At 33.1% G+C, this 20,516-nt stretch overlaps 1 protein-coding gene across 7 annotated transcripts in view; it reads right to left on the minus strand.

The window, feature by feature from the left end:
- EPHA5 (EPH receptor A5) overlaps positions 1-20,516 on the minus strand; it is a 323,325-nt gene that overhangs the window by 137,196 nt on the left and 165,613 nt on the right. For 5 of the 7 annotated variants that reach the window (XM_054688281.1, XM_054688279.1, XM_054688280.1 and 2 more), the window contains exon 5: positions 19,259-19,594. The exons of the other annotated variants lie outside the window; for them this stretch is intronic. In XM_054688281.1, the coding sequence (XP_054544256.1) occupies positions 19,259-19,594 (336 nt within the window). The remainder of the gene's footprint in view (positions 1-19,258; positions 19,595-20,516) is intronic. 7 annotated transcript variants of the gene reach the window in all.

Genomic DNA, 20,516 nt, shown 5'->3' on the forward strand with positions numbered 1-20,516 from the left:
TAGTTCATACTAAGACACTTTAATGACTCTTCAACGCAGAAATAATCAAACATTTTTAATTGGGTATTAAAGTGCTACAAAATCTTGTATCCACATACTTTGCTAAACAAGTAGTTCCATTGTCCCACACACAGGAAAAAAATATTATTTACAAAAAAAATTATTTAGAAATAATGGATATTTGTCCTTTTTCTAGTTTTATTGTTTATTGTAATATCTAAATATATGTACTTAAAACATATATACACATAGATTTTTGTGAAGCAAATATATTTAAGAAAAGTAAATATATATGTAGCACAGAATTATGTTAATTTATATAATGTTTTAATAAATTGAATTTCAAATGCATAATATTTTATATTATTTTCATATTTCCAATTATGAATTTAACTGACTATAGGTTTGAATCTCAGATCCACTTTACTGAAGAATTACTTAATTTTGTTGTTGTGGCTTCAGTTTTCCTTCGCTTCAAATGAAGGTGCCACTTGGAATGCTAGAACAATCAATAAGTATTGAATTTAAATTACTTAGCCTGTTCCTGAAATATACTAAATATTCAAATAGCTGTTAGTCATCAATGACTTTCAAGTTCCAAAACCATAGATTATGTGTATCACAATGATATATTTATATATCTTTTGTAATATTCAGGCTTTTGAAATAAAATATAGATTTATTCATTATCGTCACAGATAGTAAAATATGACAAGTTTAGCAGAAAAGGAGAACTGGTAAAAGCAAGGGTGCCTGTGGACAACGGCAAAAGCTACTGGAACATCGGTGTTGAGCGTGTTACCACAAGAGGTGTGAAGCTGTTTTCTTAAAACATATGGAGTATTGTAAACCAATGCTACCTCAATTTAAAAAAAAAGAAAAGAAAAAAATGACAAACTTCTAAGTGTTTACAGAGACTTTTTGTATTTGTCTGACAATGGAGATTACTTACATAATTAAACTAAATATATGTTTCTTTCATTGTAATGTAATAATGAAAGAGGTTTTTGTGTGTTGTCTATATGTATGCATGTATGAGTGCATGTGTGTGTGTTTGAGGTGAAAGAGAAAGTGATTTTTATTATAGATTGTACTTTCCATGATTTTCCATTCATCTTTCATAGGTAACCATTTAACATAGCTATAAAGGGAGAAATCATCAATTTTGCTATCTGTATCATGTTTTCAGTGTTTGATAAAATACCTATAAATACTGGAAATAAACATAATTATTTTATAATTCTGCAAGGCACTACAACTTCATTTAAATTATAAATATTTCCTCAATGCTATACCATGCCATCAAATTTTAGTAGTTTGCGATTTGTGTTCCCTCCTTGACAAATAAAGTTATTTATAAGATATGTACTTTAAGTTAATGCATAACAACCAGATTAAGGGGATAAGCTTGAAAACTAGGATTTTAAGTGGGGGACAGATCCAGTCACTATTTGTGATTTAACATTATATTTCTACTTGTTTACAATGCTGTTATTTTTGTTTGTATCCTTGTATTTCTGTTTTGTGATGCTTATTCATAGGTATTAAAACTATCACTGTAATTTGTAGGTATTTACACAAAATGTATATTTTAGATATGTAACACTACCATTCTTTTAAAAGATTTCCACTTCGCTCTCATTAGCATTTTTATATACAGGTTTACTAACCATATAGCAGGCAAATTACTAATGTTAACTCAGAATTATATTTTAAAAAGTATTTATTGCACAATATTCATCATACAAAAATTCCACTAAAATGTATAAAAAAACAGACTAATGGAGAAGATGGGAAAGAAACACTATTAATCAAACTAGCAGAAAAAGCTATGTCACAAATTTCATAAAAGATATAAACTTTGCAACCTCAGACACAAAATGACAAATTTAATGGGTATGACAAACTTTCATTGACAGCTACAAAGATGGGGCAAATTTTAAGAACATGATAGATTCAGAGAACTAAGTATTTTAAGCTTTGAAATATGGACATATGGATATTATGAAATATAAGAAAGAACGATCTGAGAATCAAAGCTAATAGGATATATTATTATGATAAGAATCTCAGGTCAGGTCTAAAAGGATACAGCAACAGAATATAATTGATACTGAATAATTATGCAGCTAAGCAGGTAGAAAATTGCTATTTGAGGAATGAAGCATCTGCACACATAATATGATAAAGAGATAGGTAGATAGACTGATAGATAAATACTAAAATTGATACATAATTCATGCATAAAACAGGGCTATTAGAGAAATTTAGTCTTTGTATGTTAAGGATAAATCATCTATAATGATTTCTGAATTATCTTCTGAGAACTGACATAGCATAGTGGTTAATGTGATGCTTCTGAAGCAAAATTGCCTGCATTCAAAATCTGTTTTCTCCACTTACTAGTTGTACATAAGTGACTTCAATTATTTATAAACCTGTTTTCCCCTCAGTAAAAATGGAATGATGAAAAAGATAATGAAGTATTGTTCATTAAGTGCTCAGAGCAATTCTAGACATTTTGTAAGAGCACCACAGATGTTGACTGTTTCATTGTTTACCAATTGCAGCAAAGAAGCAGACACCAAATTTGGTGACTTAGAACTACAGTGATTTACTGTTGCTCATAACTGTAAGCATTTCCTGGGGATTCTTCAGGTCTTGACAGGATAAACTCACATGGCTGCATTCATGTAAAAGAAATGCTGGGCGCTAGGCTTGTGTCAGATAGCCTCACTCCCAGTTTTATGGGAAGGCTACAGTGCTCTCTCTCAGGTTCTGTCTCATCTTTGAGAAGACTAGGCTTCTCAGAGAGCATGATGGTCTCAGGGATCCAAGAGGATGAGGAAAGGAATTTGTGAGTCTCTTAGAGTCTTGGCAACATATTTTGCATAGAAGTTTTGCTGCATTCTTAGTCAATGAAAGTCACAAGCCAGCCAATATTCCAGACTTGGAGAAATAGATTACACCTTTTGATGGAAGGATCTTTAAATAAACTGTAACCATATTTTTATAATCACTATGATTATTATTTTTACTCTGGGAACTAGAAGCTTAAACAAAAACCCTTATGTCTACATATAGAAATAATAAAATACAGTTTTTACCTGGTCCCTAAAAAAAATCTTGTCATAATAAATATAATCTTGAGACTATAAAACTATACTTAATAGTCATGATTTATAGGAAAATTGTATTCATATTTTTCCAAGAGGTCAATCTATATTACCCAGAATATGTATCAGTCAAATAATGAAAAATACTATTATGCCATATATACAAGAATCAATCAAAATGGAAAAAAAGTTTGAATAAGACATGAAGCCATAAAATACCTAGAAGAAAATATAAGCAAAACATTCTACAACAGAAGCTTCAGGAATGTCTTTGTAGATTCATCTCCAACAGCAAAGAAAGCAAAAGGGAATATAAACAGTAGGGACTATATCAAACTATAATGTTTCTACACAGAGAAAGAAACTATCAATCAAACAAAAGGATACTACTGAATGGGGGAAAATGTGTACACACCATGCACTTGACAAGGGGCTGATCAAAGGTCCATAAAGAACATACACAACTCAACAATAAATTTAAAAAAAAACCCAATCAAAAAAAGGCAGAAGAGGTAAATAGGCATTTCTCCAATGAAGACCTGCAGATTGTAACAGGCACATGAAAAAATTATCATAATCAGTTATAGTTAGAGAAATGTAAATCAAAACTACAGTGAGATAATACCTCAAATCTGTGAGAACAGCCCATATCAAAAAGACAAGAAACAAGTGTTAGTGAAGATGTGGAGAAAAATGAAACCAGTACACTCTTGAAAATGTAAACTGGTCTAGTCCCTATGGACAACATTATGGAGGGGTTTCAAAATATTAAAAATAGATCTACCATATGATCCAGCAATTTCACTCTTAGGTATCTACCCAAATAATGTAAATACATTAAATTTGGAAGGAGTATCAACTCCTAGACTCACTGCAGCACGATTTATAATAGCTAAGATATGGAAACAACTTAAATGCCAAAGACAGATAAGAAGATACAGTATACATACATAATGGATACTACTCAGATATCAAAAATGATCAATTCTTCACTTTGGAGGCAATATGGATAAAATTGGAGGGAATTATAATAAGTAAAATAAATCAGAGGACAAAGACAAGTCTAGGATGATGTCATTTATATGTGGAATACAGAGAAACAACACAAAAGTCAGATAACCCAAACCAACATCAATCCCCTAGAAATCTGACTTAGAATTTAGGTTACCAGAGTGGGAGGAGGAACAAGGAGAGCAAAGGGAGAAAGCAGACATAATGGACTATGGTAGAGGACTACAGGTGCCTTGTGTAGTATGGTTACATACACCTGCAACGTGTGATCCTAAAACTTTAAATCATATACAGTGTTGTAAACCAATGTTACCATAATTAAAATAATATGTGTGTATATATATGCATATATATGTTTAATACCTGACACAAATATTTATACTTTGAGTGCAAGCATACACCTATAATATTATATTTTCAATTAAACTAAGCAATAATTGTAGTATCTATTTTAAAAAGAGGATAGTATCTCTATGTCATTCACAATATAAATGTTCTTTTGTGATGTACTTTTGTTCATTATACAACACAGGCAACTTTCTATTTTAAAATTCATTTGACATAGATAATTCTTTTCTTGGGAATTTAATAGTGACATTCACAAGATGAAATCTATCTCTTATAACTTTATATTAGGCTTGGAATTTGTGGCTCCAATGATATCAGTGAAGCAAATACTTTTGTCTAAATTGGACTTTAATTATTCCACATGTCACTGTAATGAGTTTGAAATGATACCACAAAAGTCATGAGAAATATCACTGCTATTAGTAAAGAATTAAGAAAGCAATAGGAAGCTCTTTAAATCAGTATTTGCACTATTAGAAAGGAAGAATGGCAAAGAAATCAACAAGGCTAAATTCAAAGAATTCTGGGTAGGGATTCCAGACACCTGAATTTCAGCTATGGAGACATTTCATTTATGGAGTTGATTTTCACAAGTACTTCCTATCCTCCTGCCCTCATTTAAATGTAACTCCAAGGCCCTCCATGGTGGCGCAGGGGTTAAAGTATCAAGCTATCAACACGATCAGCACTATCAAGCTATCACCAGCCACTGCAAGATGAGGTCAAGCAGGGAGCTAACCCACATGGTACAGCAGACCTCTCCTGTCTCTCCTGTTACTCAGCAGTGTGTTTCAGCTAATCCACCTGTTCTACTACCTTCTCTGTCTCTGGTGAATCCCCCCATCCCCCCTGCCCCAGCACCTCAGGCTGACACCCCAGTTCTTGTATAAATAAATAAAAAATAAATTCTTTAGAAAAAAAATGTTACTCCATTCAGATAGTGTCAAAAAGTCATTGCCTATAATGTAAATCAAACACTTTATGGAATTTCTCTTTTGTCAAGAATTTGAGTAGGGATACATTGGGATTTAATGTTTTGCTAAACAACAGATCCTTATGTATACAGAAATCTTGAAAAAGAAAAGAAAGGCAGTGGTCATAACTTTTGAATATAGATATCAAAATGATTTAGCAAAATAGTCAAGAAATGTTTTCTGACTCTTAAATTTACAAATATAAATTTCTTTTACATGAGCTATGGTTTACAAAGTATCTGTTATCCTCTATTTGTTATTTGCCTTTTTAAACTAAAAATACCCACCTCCATTTAGACAATAATAATATAAAATAAATTTCACTGGGGTCTCCCGGTGATGCAAGTGGGTTAAGACGGAGCACTATGAAGCTATCAGCAGCCACTGCAGCAGGAGTTCGATCCCCAGTAAGGGAGGGGACGCACACAGCACAGGAGACCTCTCCTGTCTCACCCACTGCTCCCCTCAGCAGAGTATTTCAGTCAGTCCGCCTGTTCTGCTCCCCACTCTGTTCTGTCTCTGGTGAATCCTCTCACCGCTCCCCCACTCCTCTGGCTTGTTCCCTTGTTCTTGTATGCATAAATAAATAAATCTTTAAAATAAAATAAATTTCACTTAGAGACGTTGTAATGCTTCGCCTTTCATCATTTCAAGAATGACAAAAAATGTAGTTTCAGGATATTATGAAAAGTATAAAGAAACTCTAGACATATACTACATAACATAAGAGCTATTATATATGTACAATGTAGGAGTTCTGCAAAAGTGCAGTGATTGGAATTCAATTTTATTTATTATAAATAAGTAATTTTCACAACTCCTCAACCTTCTCACATGTAGATTTATTTTTTATTAAAATTATGTTTTATATATATAACCAATTTAAAAACTGTCATTCTTAGAAATTGAAAAACAGAGAAGTTATATTAAGTCTCCTACAAGAAATTGATAAAGCAACATAAAGGATAAGCAGGAAATTTCATATTAAGAAGTCAATTAATCTAATCTAATAAGATAATTTACAGTCTCACAAAGAACTGAAAAGACAAATGTTGTGATAGTTTTACCTAGCATAAATTGATGTTGCAACTTATGAAATAATTAAGCTATAAAACTGAATAATGTACACATGGTGAAGTACAGCAATATTTTAAGTATTTTAAGAGGAAATCATCAAGATTTCTTAACTGTAGAAATTATGACTATAGCAAAATGCTGGCAAAGGCAGGATAATTCCTTCTGAAAAAGGAAATTGTATAGAGGTGCCTAAAAATACAAGAGGTATTGATAAAGTTATTTAGAAGAGATAAATTTTAATATGCCATTAATAATGTCATAAATCAATTGACATTAAAATAGAATTCCACATTTTGACAATTAACAATGTTTTAATGAATAACATTAATTTTTTTCATTTACTTCAAAATTTTATGAGTACATTCTACATGTTAGAGCCATACTATCCAGTGAGGATTCAGTCATTAGTAAAATTTGCATATTCTCTACCCTCAAGAAACTTATAGGATAGAGGAAGAGATATATAAGAAAGCAAATTACGACTTAATTGTGTGAATATGGTTAAATTTCCAGAACACTAAAAAGAGGTACTTATCTTAGATTTGCCAATTAATAAAGTTTCCTGAAAGAAGTCTTTACCTGGAACATAAAGATGGAGTAGTAGTTAATTAAAGAAAAGTAATGAGGTAAAGGATGTATCCATGTGAGGCTCCTTGCTGTCAGACATAATATTTTTCTAAATAAATTCCTACTTAGAAAAAGGTAACATTTTATGAAATTGGCAACTTATCCATTTACTCTTTCAAAAGATAATTATTATATAATTATTATATTTATTGTATGTGCAAGCATATTTCTTGGCATTTGATGATATTCCAGTTAACAAATTATAACCGGATTTTTGTTATAATGAGCATACATTTTCAAGGTTAGGCAAAATACAATATAAAATAAATAAAGGGTGTTAAAGAGTGATATGTGCTGTGGGGGGGAAATGTTAAATGGGATAGGGAGGGAAGGTGAGGGAAGTTGTGTGTGTGTCTGTGTGTGTGTGTGTGCGCACGTGTGTGTAGGTGTGTTCTTGCATGCACACCCAAGAGCAGCATATGTAAACAATCTGAAATAGGATGATCATGAAACATTTATGAAAAGATATCTATGAAAAAGAATTTATGATGCCAAGGTAGCAAGACACAGATATTTGGGAGAATGTGGTTCGAAGGAGAAGTAACAACAAATATAGAAGTCATGAGACTAGTACATACCTAGAAAATTCACTGAGTAACAAGAAGGCAAGTTCACCTGGCAAAGTGCTGGCAAAGCATTGAAAGCTGAGGTAGGTCAAAGAAATAATAAGGATTCAGATTCTGTAGGACATTGTGTTTTACTGTGAGTGAGAATGGGAGTCATTAAAGGTTTTGAATAGGGACATGATATCATACATCATATTTTAAAAATAATCTGTAGATGTCCAAAAAAGAAAACAAGGGTATTAATTAGGGGGTGATTGCAATAATTATTTTGAAATAATGGTGGTTTAGGTCAAAGTGTTAGAAATGGAATGGGTAAGAAATAATTGAATTATAGTTAAAGAATACTTAGGATTTAATGATGACTGGATGTGAAATATAAGGGAGAAAAGTACCAAAAATGGACTCCAAGATTATGATAAATGTCAAAACTTACCTGATAATATATGTTGTAAACAGATACTCCTTTTCCAGGTTTTTATTTTTCTTAAACTTTTTATAGGCCTACAGTCTTGTTATTAAAATCAGATGCTTAGTTAGGAAGGATGCATCTTTTTTGTAACATTCCCCTTCACCTCTAGCAAACCACCCCAGTATATGTGAGTCTATTGCCCTCCACATGAATTTCCCACATCTGGGAACAGAAAGTAGAGACTCTTCAATCACAACTGGATAAACAAGGTAGCTATTGATGTATACATAAAAGAGAGATGGCATTAAAGCAGAGTAAAACTTGACTCTTTTGTTTGTTTTACAAAGGACCATCCCCATAAAAAAACAAAGATTAATTTGTCATCTACTCAGTGGAATGAACAAGGGAAGGAAGGTAGAATGCCAATTAGTCAGAATAGTATATATGAAGATCAGAAAACAATGAAAAAGTTATTATGGTGATCACAAAGTCTTTTTGGCTGGATTGAGTTTTTGACTTGTTTCATTCAGTAGAAGGCAGTGAATAATGATACCATGTTATTTTTCTTAGAAATTGCTTTCAACAAAGAGTTAAGCCCGAGCTAGCATGAAGCTAGTTCAAAGACCATACAGAGGAAAGCACAGTTATCCCAGCCAAAGCCATCCCAAACTAGTCAACCTGTTAATCTTCAGATGTATCAGAGATCAACAGAATCACTCTGGTAGTTAGAAGACTGTCAACCAAAGAGGTCCTTGTTCTAATCCCTGGAAACTCTGAAGCACAAAGGGTAATTAACATTGCAGGTGGAATGAATATTGCTAATCAGCAGATAAAGTGGTTATGCTAGGTTGTCTGGGTGGGTCCTAAGTAATCACCAGGGTACATAAAAGTGAAGAGGGAAGTAGAAGTCAGGGTGAGGTAACAAGGGACTCTAGTCAAAATTGGTGACTTAGAAGATGTAGGGAGAGGCCAGAAGCAAGGAATACAAACATTTTCCAGAAGCTGGAAAGTCAAGGAAGTTAATTATTTTTAAGAGTCCTCAATATGGAACACAACCTTGTGGACTTGGCTTTTTAGCCCAATCAGACAATGTTGAAATTCTGACTTACAGAACTTAACAATAAATATGTGTTAACTTAATAATAAATGTGTGTTGTTTGGTATACTGAGCTTGCATTAATTAGTTAGAGCAGGCATAAGAAATAAATACAGTTACATCTCCATACTGCATCTGACTGTGTATGGATAAAAGCATAGTGAGATAAGCTAGAATCCTAGAAGATCCATAGACTAATGAAACAAAATAAATGGTTATTGTTTTATGCCACTGAATTTTGTATAATTTGCCACATAGTACATGGCCAAGCATAGTGTGGAGTGAAATATATTTGTTTTGTTTTATTTTAAGTGAGAAGAGAAAAAAGCTCTAGAATGGAATTTGGAAGAATAAGAATGTACAAATTGATGGGAAGATAAAAATAATTTACAAAGAAACAGCAAAAGATAGCCAAAGAAGAAATTATGAAAAAAAATTACTCATGAGCATACTTGAAATTCTAACAGAAAACCATTCTCAAAACAGATATGAATTAGAATAAAGAATATTGCATATGGGCGACAAAACAAGGGAAGTTCTGATTCCTAAATCCAGGCTATCTACCTTCTATTTGCCACATTTTTAGAGTTTTGATGGGACTGACTTTACATTTGGGTACTTGGGGAGGATCATGGGGTTGTTCATAGAGGAATAAACCAGTTGGTTTATTTCCAAATTCTCAAGAGAGTGATCGGCTTAGTAGCAGGTACCCTATCAAGTTGACCCTTGTGTGTGAAGTCTAGGTCATTAAATAAATGACTGAGAACAACAAAGTCCCTATCAATTACTTAAATATGTGATACCATAAACTGAGGAAATAAAACTTGGGTTTCCGATACTTATCCTTAGAAAAATAGGCTTAAATTCCATGAACAACTAAATATCTAGCTTCCCTAAGAATATAACAACATCAGCATCATATAAGAAAATATTAAAGATTCTCAGTCTATCTCTGAAGACTTTATTCTAAAATATAATCTGTCTGAAATAAACCAAAGCAGAACAACATAAACTACGATCATCACTCCTATCACTACCAAGAATAATTTAAGAATGACACTAATGTACTCCTTAGAAATTAAGTTGTTATTTTCTGAAATAGATTTATATTGTTCTGTATCTGTATCATATTGAGATTTTGGTCAATATAAGTAATAACAAGCGAAGCTTTATTACTATGGATACACTATAGATGACAGGGATTATAACCTGAAAAATTAATAATTTATAGAATAAAGAGAGTTTTCATCTTCAAGTGCCATTTATTATTTCATTATGGAAGATGCTTATTTGAAAAATAAGGTAATTTGCTCTGATTGTATTTCAATAATGTATCAGATGAACTGGCAGTTATTAATAAATTACATATACCAGAGTAAATGAAGATATCTAACAGTCAAACAACATATTTTTCTCATTTCATTTCTGTTACTGTATCATTGGACAGCAGGTTATAATAAATAAATATTGATTATAGTGGTTTAATATTCATCAACCAAGACATGAACATTTAAATATATATAAAAATATATTTAGAGTTACATACATAGGATATATAGATTAGAGTAAGTGCCTTTATAGACATGTACATGTAATAAAAGAGGCAAAATAGTAGGTTAACAAAAGATAATAATGATATCAATGAGTAAATCCATATCATCATTCATAGGTAATGAATTTGATATTATTGCTTGTGAACTTAAAACCCAATTGCCTCGGTTCCTTTCTAATTGTTTTGTTTTATTAACTTTTGTTCTTTAAATCTTCTGTGAGAAAAATAAAATTATCCAAAAATGATTTCAACTTCAACTTTGTTTGTATCTTTCAGAATGCTTAATAGAGTATAATGAATGCAGGAGCCTGAATTAATACTTGTAAGAATGCATGGTCATCAGTTTTAGGAAAATCAAATGAACAAGTCATTGCAATACAACATGGGGAAAAAAAGTTTCAGTATTCTAAGTAAACCTTATTTAGAACCTAGTAGGGTACTCATGCATATGCTTGCTTTAAACATGATTTTGTTTTTGTGGGTCCCTTATTATAATACAACCAAAGAGCACATTAGAAATTACATGATGCCAGACCATTGGGAATGCTTTCAAGAATTTTATTCCCAAAAACTAGTAAAGGGTAATGGCATTTCAGAATGATGTTTCATACAAAGTGATAGTCAACTCATACCATGCATGCTTAGGCAAATAAGTCCATAGCATCCATGTCAATGAAACAGATGATTGAATAGTTCAGATACTGAGCTGCTCTGTTTCTGAGCTGACCCACTAGACTCTGATTGATCACACATTAAGTAGATCATTGGCTATTTTTGAATTAAACAGGCAATACTTTTGCAACCCGAAGTGACACAAAAGAGCAGAGTTTTAACTAGTTTCCTGGTAAGCAACGGGGAGAACAGAGTAACCAGATTAGAGAAAAAGATAACAGTAGTATTAACAGAATCACTGCTGCTGTGAAAATACTGTCAGCAGATATTTATCAAAAGGTTTTGGGAAAAGTAACATCAAACAAACCTGATTAAGTGTTGTCATCATTTCTTTAAAAGAGAGGAACAGGAGGGGCCTCCCTGGTGGCTTAAGGGGTTGAGCACCACTCTATGAAGCAATCTGCAGCCTCTGCAGCACGAGTTCGATCCCTGACCAGCAAGGGAGCAACCCACATGGCACAGCAGAACTCTCCTGACTAGCCCGCTGTTCCCCTCAGCAGTGTACTTCAGTCAATCTGCCTGTTCTGTTCCCCACTCTGTCTCTGGTTCTCCACCCACCAGCATCTCTGGCCTGTGTCAGCTCTTGTATGCATAAATAAATAAATCTTTAAAAAAAAAAGAAGGGCCTCCCTGGTGGTGCATGCAGTTGAGGGCCCTGCTGTGAAGCTGTCCTCAGCCTCAGCAGTGTGAGTGTGATCCCAGGCCGGCAAGAATCCCACAAAGCGAAGCCAACCTCTCCAGTCTTGCCAGCTGCTCCCCTCAGCATTGTATTTTGTCAGTCTGCCTGTTCTGTTCCCTTCTTGCTCCGTGAATCCTCTCTTTCCCATGCATCTGGCCTGTACCCCAGCTCTTGTATAAATAAAATAAATCTTTAAAAAAATAAAAAAAAGAAGAGGAACAGGAATGAACAAATCCCCTATAAGTATATTTTATTTTCAAAATGTGGTCCAAACATACCTTACAGTAGATTCACTTGGTGTGTTTTAAAACATGCAGATTTGTGGGCCTTCCCATGGACATTCTGAATCATATATCCTAGGTGGGGATTATATGAGTAATTATTAAATATATTAAAAATTGATAATAGCCCAGACTGTCTTAAACAGCATAGTAATCACCATATGAAAACCTCTAGAATGGGTTTAGGCATTCTCAATGAATCCTTTCAAGATTGGAGTGTATAAAGAAGAGAGATTTAGAAAATAGAGAGGCTAGGTAAGCAGGAGTTCTTAAATAATCATGCCATAGTTTAGAGTTCTGGAAAACCTAAACACATGAATAAAAGTACTCTATGTCTGAATTCTTGATTTAGAAAAAAAAATTGAGTAAAGAAAGAAGGACCCCCCCAAAAAACAAAAAAAAAAAGGCAGGGAATTATTTGAAGAATTCCAAAAATCTTTAAGCCACATTGCAGATCAACATTGCTACCAGTAACTGGAATTATAACACTTATTTGGATATTGGAGAAACAACTGAACTCATTCATTTATGAATTATTTTAATAAACACAGGTGCTAGACACTGGTGTAACCCCCAGAAGAAGATTCTAGGAAAACAGACAAGAGAGCAAATAATTAAGTTTCTTGCATTCCAGACGGCTTTAGAGAGCCATCCCCAAATTGGAGAGCAGAGAAAGCTTTTTCAAGGAAGCAGGGATTTAAGAGGATCTGAAGACTGAGCTACCTACAACAACAATATAAGAAATAGGACTCAGTTTAAAAGGAAGGAAATAGGCTTCAGTTAGAAGGAATTAGCATGTGCATTGACTAATGATTCAGAGCAAAATGGCTCTAGAATAAGAATTTGTTGATGGAGAATCCTATTCCCTCACTTACAAGATTTGTGATCTTGGGCAAATCACTTCACATCTTTAAACTTCAGTTTCTTCATTCTAAAATGAGAATAATAATAATAATAATAATAATATGTCATGAGAATATTACTAAGATCAAATAAGAAAATGTAAATAATGTTCTTTGAGTAGCAATGTGCACAATGGGTGGAAACACACCAGCCATTATTGTCATTACCATGCAGAGAAAGAAGGAAGAGAGGAGCCTGATGTGTCATTTTAGAAACAAGAGGGATATCTAAGGAAGAGTCTAAAGTCAGTGAATTTTGATGGTTTCTAAAAATATATCACTGCTACCACTAATACTTATTAAGTAAACTAGAGATGAATTATGGACAAATTCATCAGACTAGAATCTCCTCTTTGAACTATACTTTTGAAAAAGCTAATAAGCATAAGAAGAGGCACAAGCACCTCACTGAAGGCAAGTTTCAATGTAGACAGGCAGTTTCAGTTGGCAACATTAAAAGTTTTTATTTTATTTTTTATTTTGCTGGCAGCCATAATCAGAACACTAACCTAGTCACAAATACATCACTGTGAAATCAATGTAGAGATAATAATGATATGTAATTAAACAAAACATTTGAATCAAGATTTTTTAGAGACTTCAATAAATGACCAAATTAGTATCTGTCCACACATTGAAATTTGTATTTTTCCCAAATATAGTTTGATGTAAAAGAAAATTATGCATTTATTTTCTCTTATAAACTATACCTCCAATTTTCCTTTCTTACTTTGATGCTTTTATTTCATTTTTGTTATAGCTTTGGGTATTTTATCAAAAGTAGAACTTCAATGCTAATATAAAACTCTGTTTTAAGAAATAATTGAAGATAAAAAAAATTCGGGGTAAAATCCAGCAAGCTTGAGTTTCTTTTGTTCAATGTGTTACTTTTTTTTTTTTTTTTTTTACTTTTGAAAGTTTTCCCTTCTTCCATTTTACCTACCATTATGTGTGGATATATAATACTCATAATATTTAAAACCTACTTATTCCTTAGTTCCTTCAATGGACTCACATGACTTGGAATATTATTTAAAAGTTTCTCATTAGTGCTATAGTAACATTTAGTGATGGCTTACTATACCAGGAGCTTCAAGTTTGAGATTCTGAAATAGCAATGTAACTAATGGCAATAGCAATTACAATAAAGCCAAGTCCTGACCATTTGTTGCTTGATAACTACAGTGGTAATTTTTGCTTATTCAGGTCAGTTTTGTGGTGAAGTATTGACATTGCTCGTGGAAATATAGTGTCTCATTTTTTAATCATTCTTCTCAAAGACTCTATGAGTAACTTAATGTTTTTTATGGAATTTCTGTTTAAATTAAGATAGATTTTACTTGTAACAACAAAAATAGATAATAAAACTAAATAAACAAAAAAAATGTTCTCAAAACAGAAATGTTTCAGGTAAGTCTTAGGGGAATGGGAACATACGAACAGAGATTACAAAGGTTATATTTCAATGTAGCAAGGATGTATTTGATACTGAATCATGATAACCAGATAATATGGGACATATAAGTGCATCTTCCCATGTTCCTCATCACCTGTGTCCACCTCAAAATAAAATGTTTCTTGAAGATAATATTTTGGGTTACCAAATTCCACCTATTTGAGTACCATAAAAACATGAGAAGGATAAGAAGGATTGGCAGATGCTAAATATACTACAAAATGTAAATACATAAAATGAAAAGCTCAGAATTTAAATTCTCAGCTCATGTCATATTGAGATTCCATCTCATAAGTAGCGCATGTTCTCTTATAGCAAAAAGGATGACAGAGTCACATATCAAAATACTAGTCTTATCCTGTATAATTCCCAAACTAAAAAGATGACTGAATTTATGTCTTGCCTTATGAAGAAATGAGCCATTGATTAGGAACAAAGTGAAATCCTGAGCATTGGAATATGGATATGTGGGAGAATTCAGGTAACTCAAAATATTCTCAGTTTCTAAAACTTATTGAGTCTTTCTGGCTACCAGAGCCAACTGTTGCACATCTGACTGAGAAAGCTCTACCTTCACATAGTTCATACCAAATTCACATCAATACTAAGATTGTTAAGGTACCAATTTTCTTCCTTCCCAAAGCTATATTCCAACTCAATTCTAGATCCAAACAGCCTCTTGGGAGCCAATGAGCCAATTATCCAGACAAAATTGAGGACACAAAATTTCTTGAACATGAGACTCACATGATTCAGTAACTTAAGTTTGCAGACATATGGGAAATATGCATCAAAGTGGATTTTATGAATTCCTTACATAGGATGAAGAAATAATTTAAATCAAACTGGTATAAAAGCATGATTAGATATTCTGACTTCAGTGTGCTTATCTAGGTAACTGGTACAGGTGTTAAATATGTCTTCAACTAGTTGAACAAAATCTGAACAAAAAGGTGATTCCTATACCAGGAATATCTGTTTTACATGACAGAATTAAGTTACCTGTTGAAATAGAAGTATTAAATGTGAATTTTGATTCGAGACCCACTAATTTCATCTTAGGAAAGGGCCCAGAACATACTTTCATCACCATAAAGAAGACAAATACATTGATGAGGAAGGTGTCACCATTATAAACAAAATATCTACAATTTCTATTCTTTTATACTTGAGACCACAGAGATTGAAGTTGCAGTAAAATTATGACCTGATTTCTTGAGGGTTTTAATGGAAGAGGGCAAAATGCTGCATTTACTACTAGAAAGATGGTGAAAATGGAGTTCATAATAAACAGTAGAATTTAAGTAGTAATTAATACAGTACTCTGGCATTCTGCGTGCAAGACAATGAAAAGACCATTTTATCTTACTATGAATGAGATCACAATCTGAGAAAAAAAAATTATAACCTAGGTAGTAATGGTGTCTCACCAATTCCCAGACTGAATTTGGTTATTTGACTCATAACTCCTTAAACGAAGAGAGTGGTGATAACACTTGAAGGAGAACTATGCAATAATAACGTATCAATATTGTACAGCTTCCTTTTAGTTCTGAAAAGTATCTTTAGTCATTTCTAAATAAACTACAGGTAAGAGGTAAATGACCAAGTCTGTCAGAAATTATTGAGTAATGTCTCTAAGCTAAAACTAACCCTTGTGGGGGCCCTCCCCGGAGGCGCAGCGGTTGAGCACTTGGTTGCGAAAGTTGCCCACAGCCTCTGCAGCGCCGGTTCAATCCCCGGCCACCGGGTGAGGTTCCCACATGGAGCACAGACCTCTCCTGCCGCCCGCTGCTCCCTTAACAGTGTATTTTGTCAGTCTGCCTGCTCTGCTCCCTGCTCTGGCTCTGGTGAATTCTCTCACCCTCCCGTGCTTCTGACTGTACCCAGTGCTTGTATAAATAGTAAATAAATAAATAAATCTTTAAAAAAAAAGTTTAAAAAAATTAAAAAATAAAATAATAAAACTAACCCTTGTGGATTCAGAAACTACTAAGAAACACTGATCTGAATACAGGTTATGAGGGCCATGAGATAAATGAGTTTTTGTTCAGAGTCTATTTATAATTGGCACAATGATGCCTCCATTCTATACTTTGATGATTTCACCAGATCATTGGTGTGCATTTTCTATATTTACCCTGTATCTGGAATCAGTCTTTCTTCGTCTCTGGTTCATGAATGAAAAACTATAAAAATGTAGTAATGGGCAAAGTAAAGTATCTCCCTCTATAAAGAGTAAACACAAATCTTTATTGTTAGTTACCCTGGGGAAATGTAGCAATTAGTGTCTCCATAAAAAACATGGATGAATAAAGAGTAGAGGTTACAAACATGGGCAGATTTAAATTACCTGTTTGGTCTGTGTAGAACACAAATTAATCTTGGCAAACAACAATACACTTAATCAGGTCGTGATTACAAATACAGTCAATATGGTCTCTCCATTAAAGAAAATCAACCAAGATGCTGGAAAGTGGTATTATAGCAATGGTCAAACAAACAACAATGAACTTTTTTTCAACATTTCAATAAACAGAGACTTTAAGGTAAAATTTGTTGCCCCTATGCAAAAAAACAGGTTGGGGTACTTTCAACATATTGTTTCAGCATTCTCTTAAACTTCCAGCTGTACAACATAATTTAATCTTTAAGAAATCTGATCATCTCAACATCCTATAAGACTTCATCCTGGTTGACTACATGAAAGGCATCAAACTGAAAGTACCTGATGAAATGAAATTGTCATGTCCCCAGACATCTTTACAAGAAGACTTCATAATGATATAATATAGCTCAGAAAATGTTTTTGTAACTATATACGTATCCATAAATTAAACATTTAATCACTATCTTGAGCAAGAAATCATTATTTCCTTTCACAGACTGATCAATCTGAGCTACCTAATCAATTTTAGATCATAGCTTAATGTAAGAGTTTCATCTTGAAAAAATTAATATTTTTCTACTTATACTGCCTGACTATAATTTTGAATCTTGACAGTTCATACAAATGTGGTACAAACACACACACACACACACACACACACACACAAATACTAGAGCCAATTACAAATTTGAAATTAAGAAAGTATTTATCTGAAAAAGCGATCCTTAGAGAAGATTGAAACAAAAGTAAAAATACGCTAACAATATTTTGTATAAAACTACTTAAGGTACAGATAACTTTCTTCAACTTAATATTTTAAAAGTATTCAGACATTAAAAACTAATCAATACAGCCTAACTTCTATATTGTTGGTACTTGATAAATGTCTAACAATAGATGCATTATATCTAAGACTTTTTTAGGAGCTAGTTGAAGTTAACAATTTTTGTGGAACTTGAGACATAGTCAGTCATCGATGTCTGAGAAAAGCATCTTTAATTTTTTTAAATTATTTTGGCAAGTCTGCAATTTTATAGTATGTATACCCTGAGAACTTAGGAAAAAATGCAACCATAGTCAAGAAAATGTCTGCTCTGAATACAAATGTTTGTTTTACAAGATAGTCATGACTTGAACAGCTGAATGAAAATTATTGTTTCTTGATATTTAGTGTATTTAAAGTTCAAAAACACATTTTGCAGCCTACACAGGTCAACAAGTCAAAGGCAACTATAGCATATATTTATCAAGCATATTATTTAAAAAAATTCAGCAGTTTCCTATATCTTGTTCATCAGAGATATCTCATGCAAAAAATGAAAGTTATGCAAACTAGATAATGTTATTCCAAAGGATTACAACTCTAAGTGATTGTTCAATGTGCTTTCAATATGTTAATACAAAATTCATGTGTAGAATCAAGTAAGGCTGAAAGATGTTGCTTAAGAAGCCTGAAATCACACAATTAAAGTTGGTCTTTTTCTGATGTGGGAAGACAGTTCACATTGCTAAATATATGTTACATCACAATACTGTGATGGAGAATTGACAGATACCAGTATTTCTAGCAGCCTAGTCTATACTGAAGGCAAACTTAATTTTCATTGTTCTGATCCACCTCCACATCCTTAGCATTTTCATCAGCTCCCCCTTAGGTTAGGGAGTACATAAAGGATTCACCAAGGAAAGTGACATCCATGCGTATGATGTTTTCTCTAGCAAATAAAAAAGTGAGTAAATTGTGACATGTATTGAACATAGATAAGAATATTTGTTGTTCAAAATTATTCTTAGTAAATCTTTCATAAATCTTCATATCATTTGGGCTACTATTCAATGTTTTTCTGTTTTATCAACCAGAAGCAAGTATGAGCTCAACTGAATGAATTTCATTATCAAAAGATAACTACTTGATTTACCTGACATATCCAAAATCATGTTATTTTGGCCAAGACTTGATTATCAACAGCATTCTTGAATCAACCCAGTCATTACACAACCTAGGGGAAGCTCTCACAGGTCTTAGTCAATTTCTCCCTCAGCCTTAGAGAAAATTGACAGAGCTCACCTAACTTATACGACTTGGTTGGACATCACACTTACCTGCTTGATTTGTGGTTACATTTACAGACACATACTGCCGGGGTCCTGGGCTCAAGTCGGACACTCCATTCACTGCCTCAATCTCAAAGGTATAGTTTGTGTGAGCAAGCAGATCCACCATCATGACAGAGGTGTTTTTCAGGCCGATTTGCTGGGGGAGGTACCTGACATGACCGCCACACTCCTCACACACACCTGCATGGGAGTTGCACTTCTTGCATGCAATATAATATGACACATCTTTCCTTCCACCAGTGTCAGCAGGAGGAATCCATTCCAGAAAGACACTAGTTTCATTAACATTTGAGATGGCATTCCGAGGAGCGGAGGGGGGTCCTGGTTTGCAAAGTAAAGTGAAAAAAACATATTTTAAGATAATAAAATTAGGCATCTCTTACCACCCAAATCCCTGGCCAGAGAAGAAAAAAAATGGATAACAATCAATCTTTTAAGTAGAGAGGACACAAGTGTCATTGATTTGATTTGTAGTAATTTTTGAAAATTTTAATTAAGATTTGCAGGGTGAAAGTTAGGCTTACACCCTATGATTTCTCTTGGCATTATTATAGCACTAACTCAGTTAAAGCACATGTTTTGTTTAGTGCATATATAAATAATTATGGATAAAGCAAATTAGCAAATAAAATGTCACATGAAATTGCATATTTTAAAAAGTGGCAACTCCTTTGCCAAATCCACAGATAAATACTCTTGGGGACTGAACTGATTACATCCTCACTGATGCTTGTCCTTAAATCTAAGAAATAGACATGAAGGATCTATTAATCTATGACAAAGGTAAAAAGAAAATTTTTAACTTTGGCTCTACAACAAATAAGATTAAAGGACCCTATGATCTTTTTACAAAATTACCTAAGACTTGGTGAAACTTATGGTTGAACCCTGTGAATTTTTCCACACACACAATCTCACACACTTAAAATTAAAGCCACTTCTAAATAGAAACGATTATTTAATATGGAAATGCAGATATTATTTTTTACTGTAACCTGTAATTTATTTGATAGTGGAGCATTATGCAGAAAATATAATTTAAATTCAAAATGGCATAGGCTTGTTTCTTAGGAAAAGGTAAAATACACCGAAATACAGCCAGTTTGGACAGATATCAAATTTCTGAGCTTTTTTCTGCCAAATGAAACATAATAAAACTTAGCACCTTCCTTGTAAAATGGTCTCATCCTTATTTTCTGCCTCTGCTACTAACAGCCCCTCAATAATTGAATGAGACACCTAT

The sequence above is a fragment of the Talpa occidentalis genome, unplaced genomic scaffold (assembly GCF_014898055.3).
Source record: "Talpa occidentalis isolate TD23 unplaced genomic scaffold, MPIMG_talOcc4v2.1 talOcc4.6, whole genome shotgun sequence".
NCBI classification, from domain to species: Eukaryota; Metazoa; Chordata; class Mammalia; order Eulipotyphla; family Talpidae; genus Talpa; species Talpa occidentalis.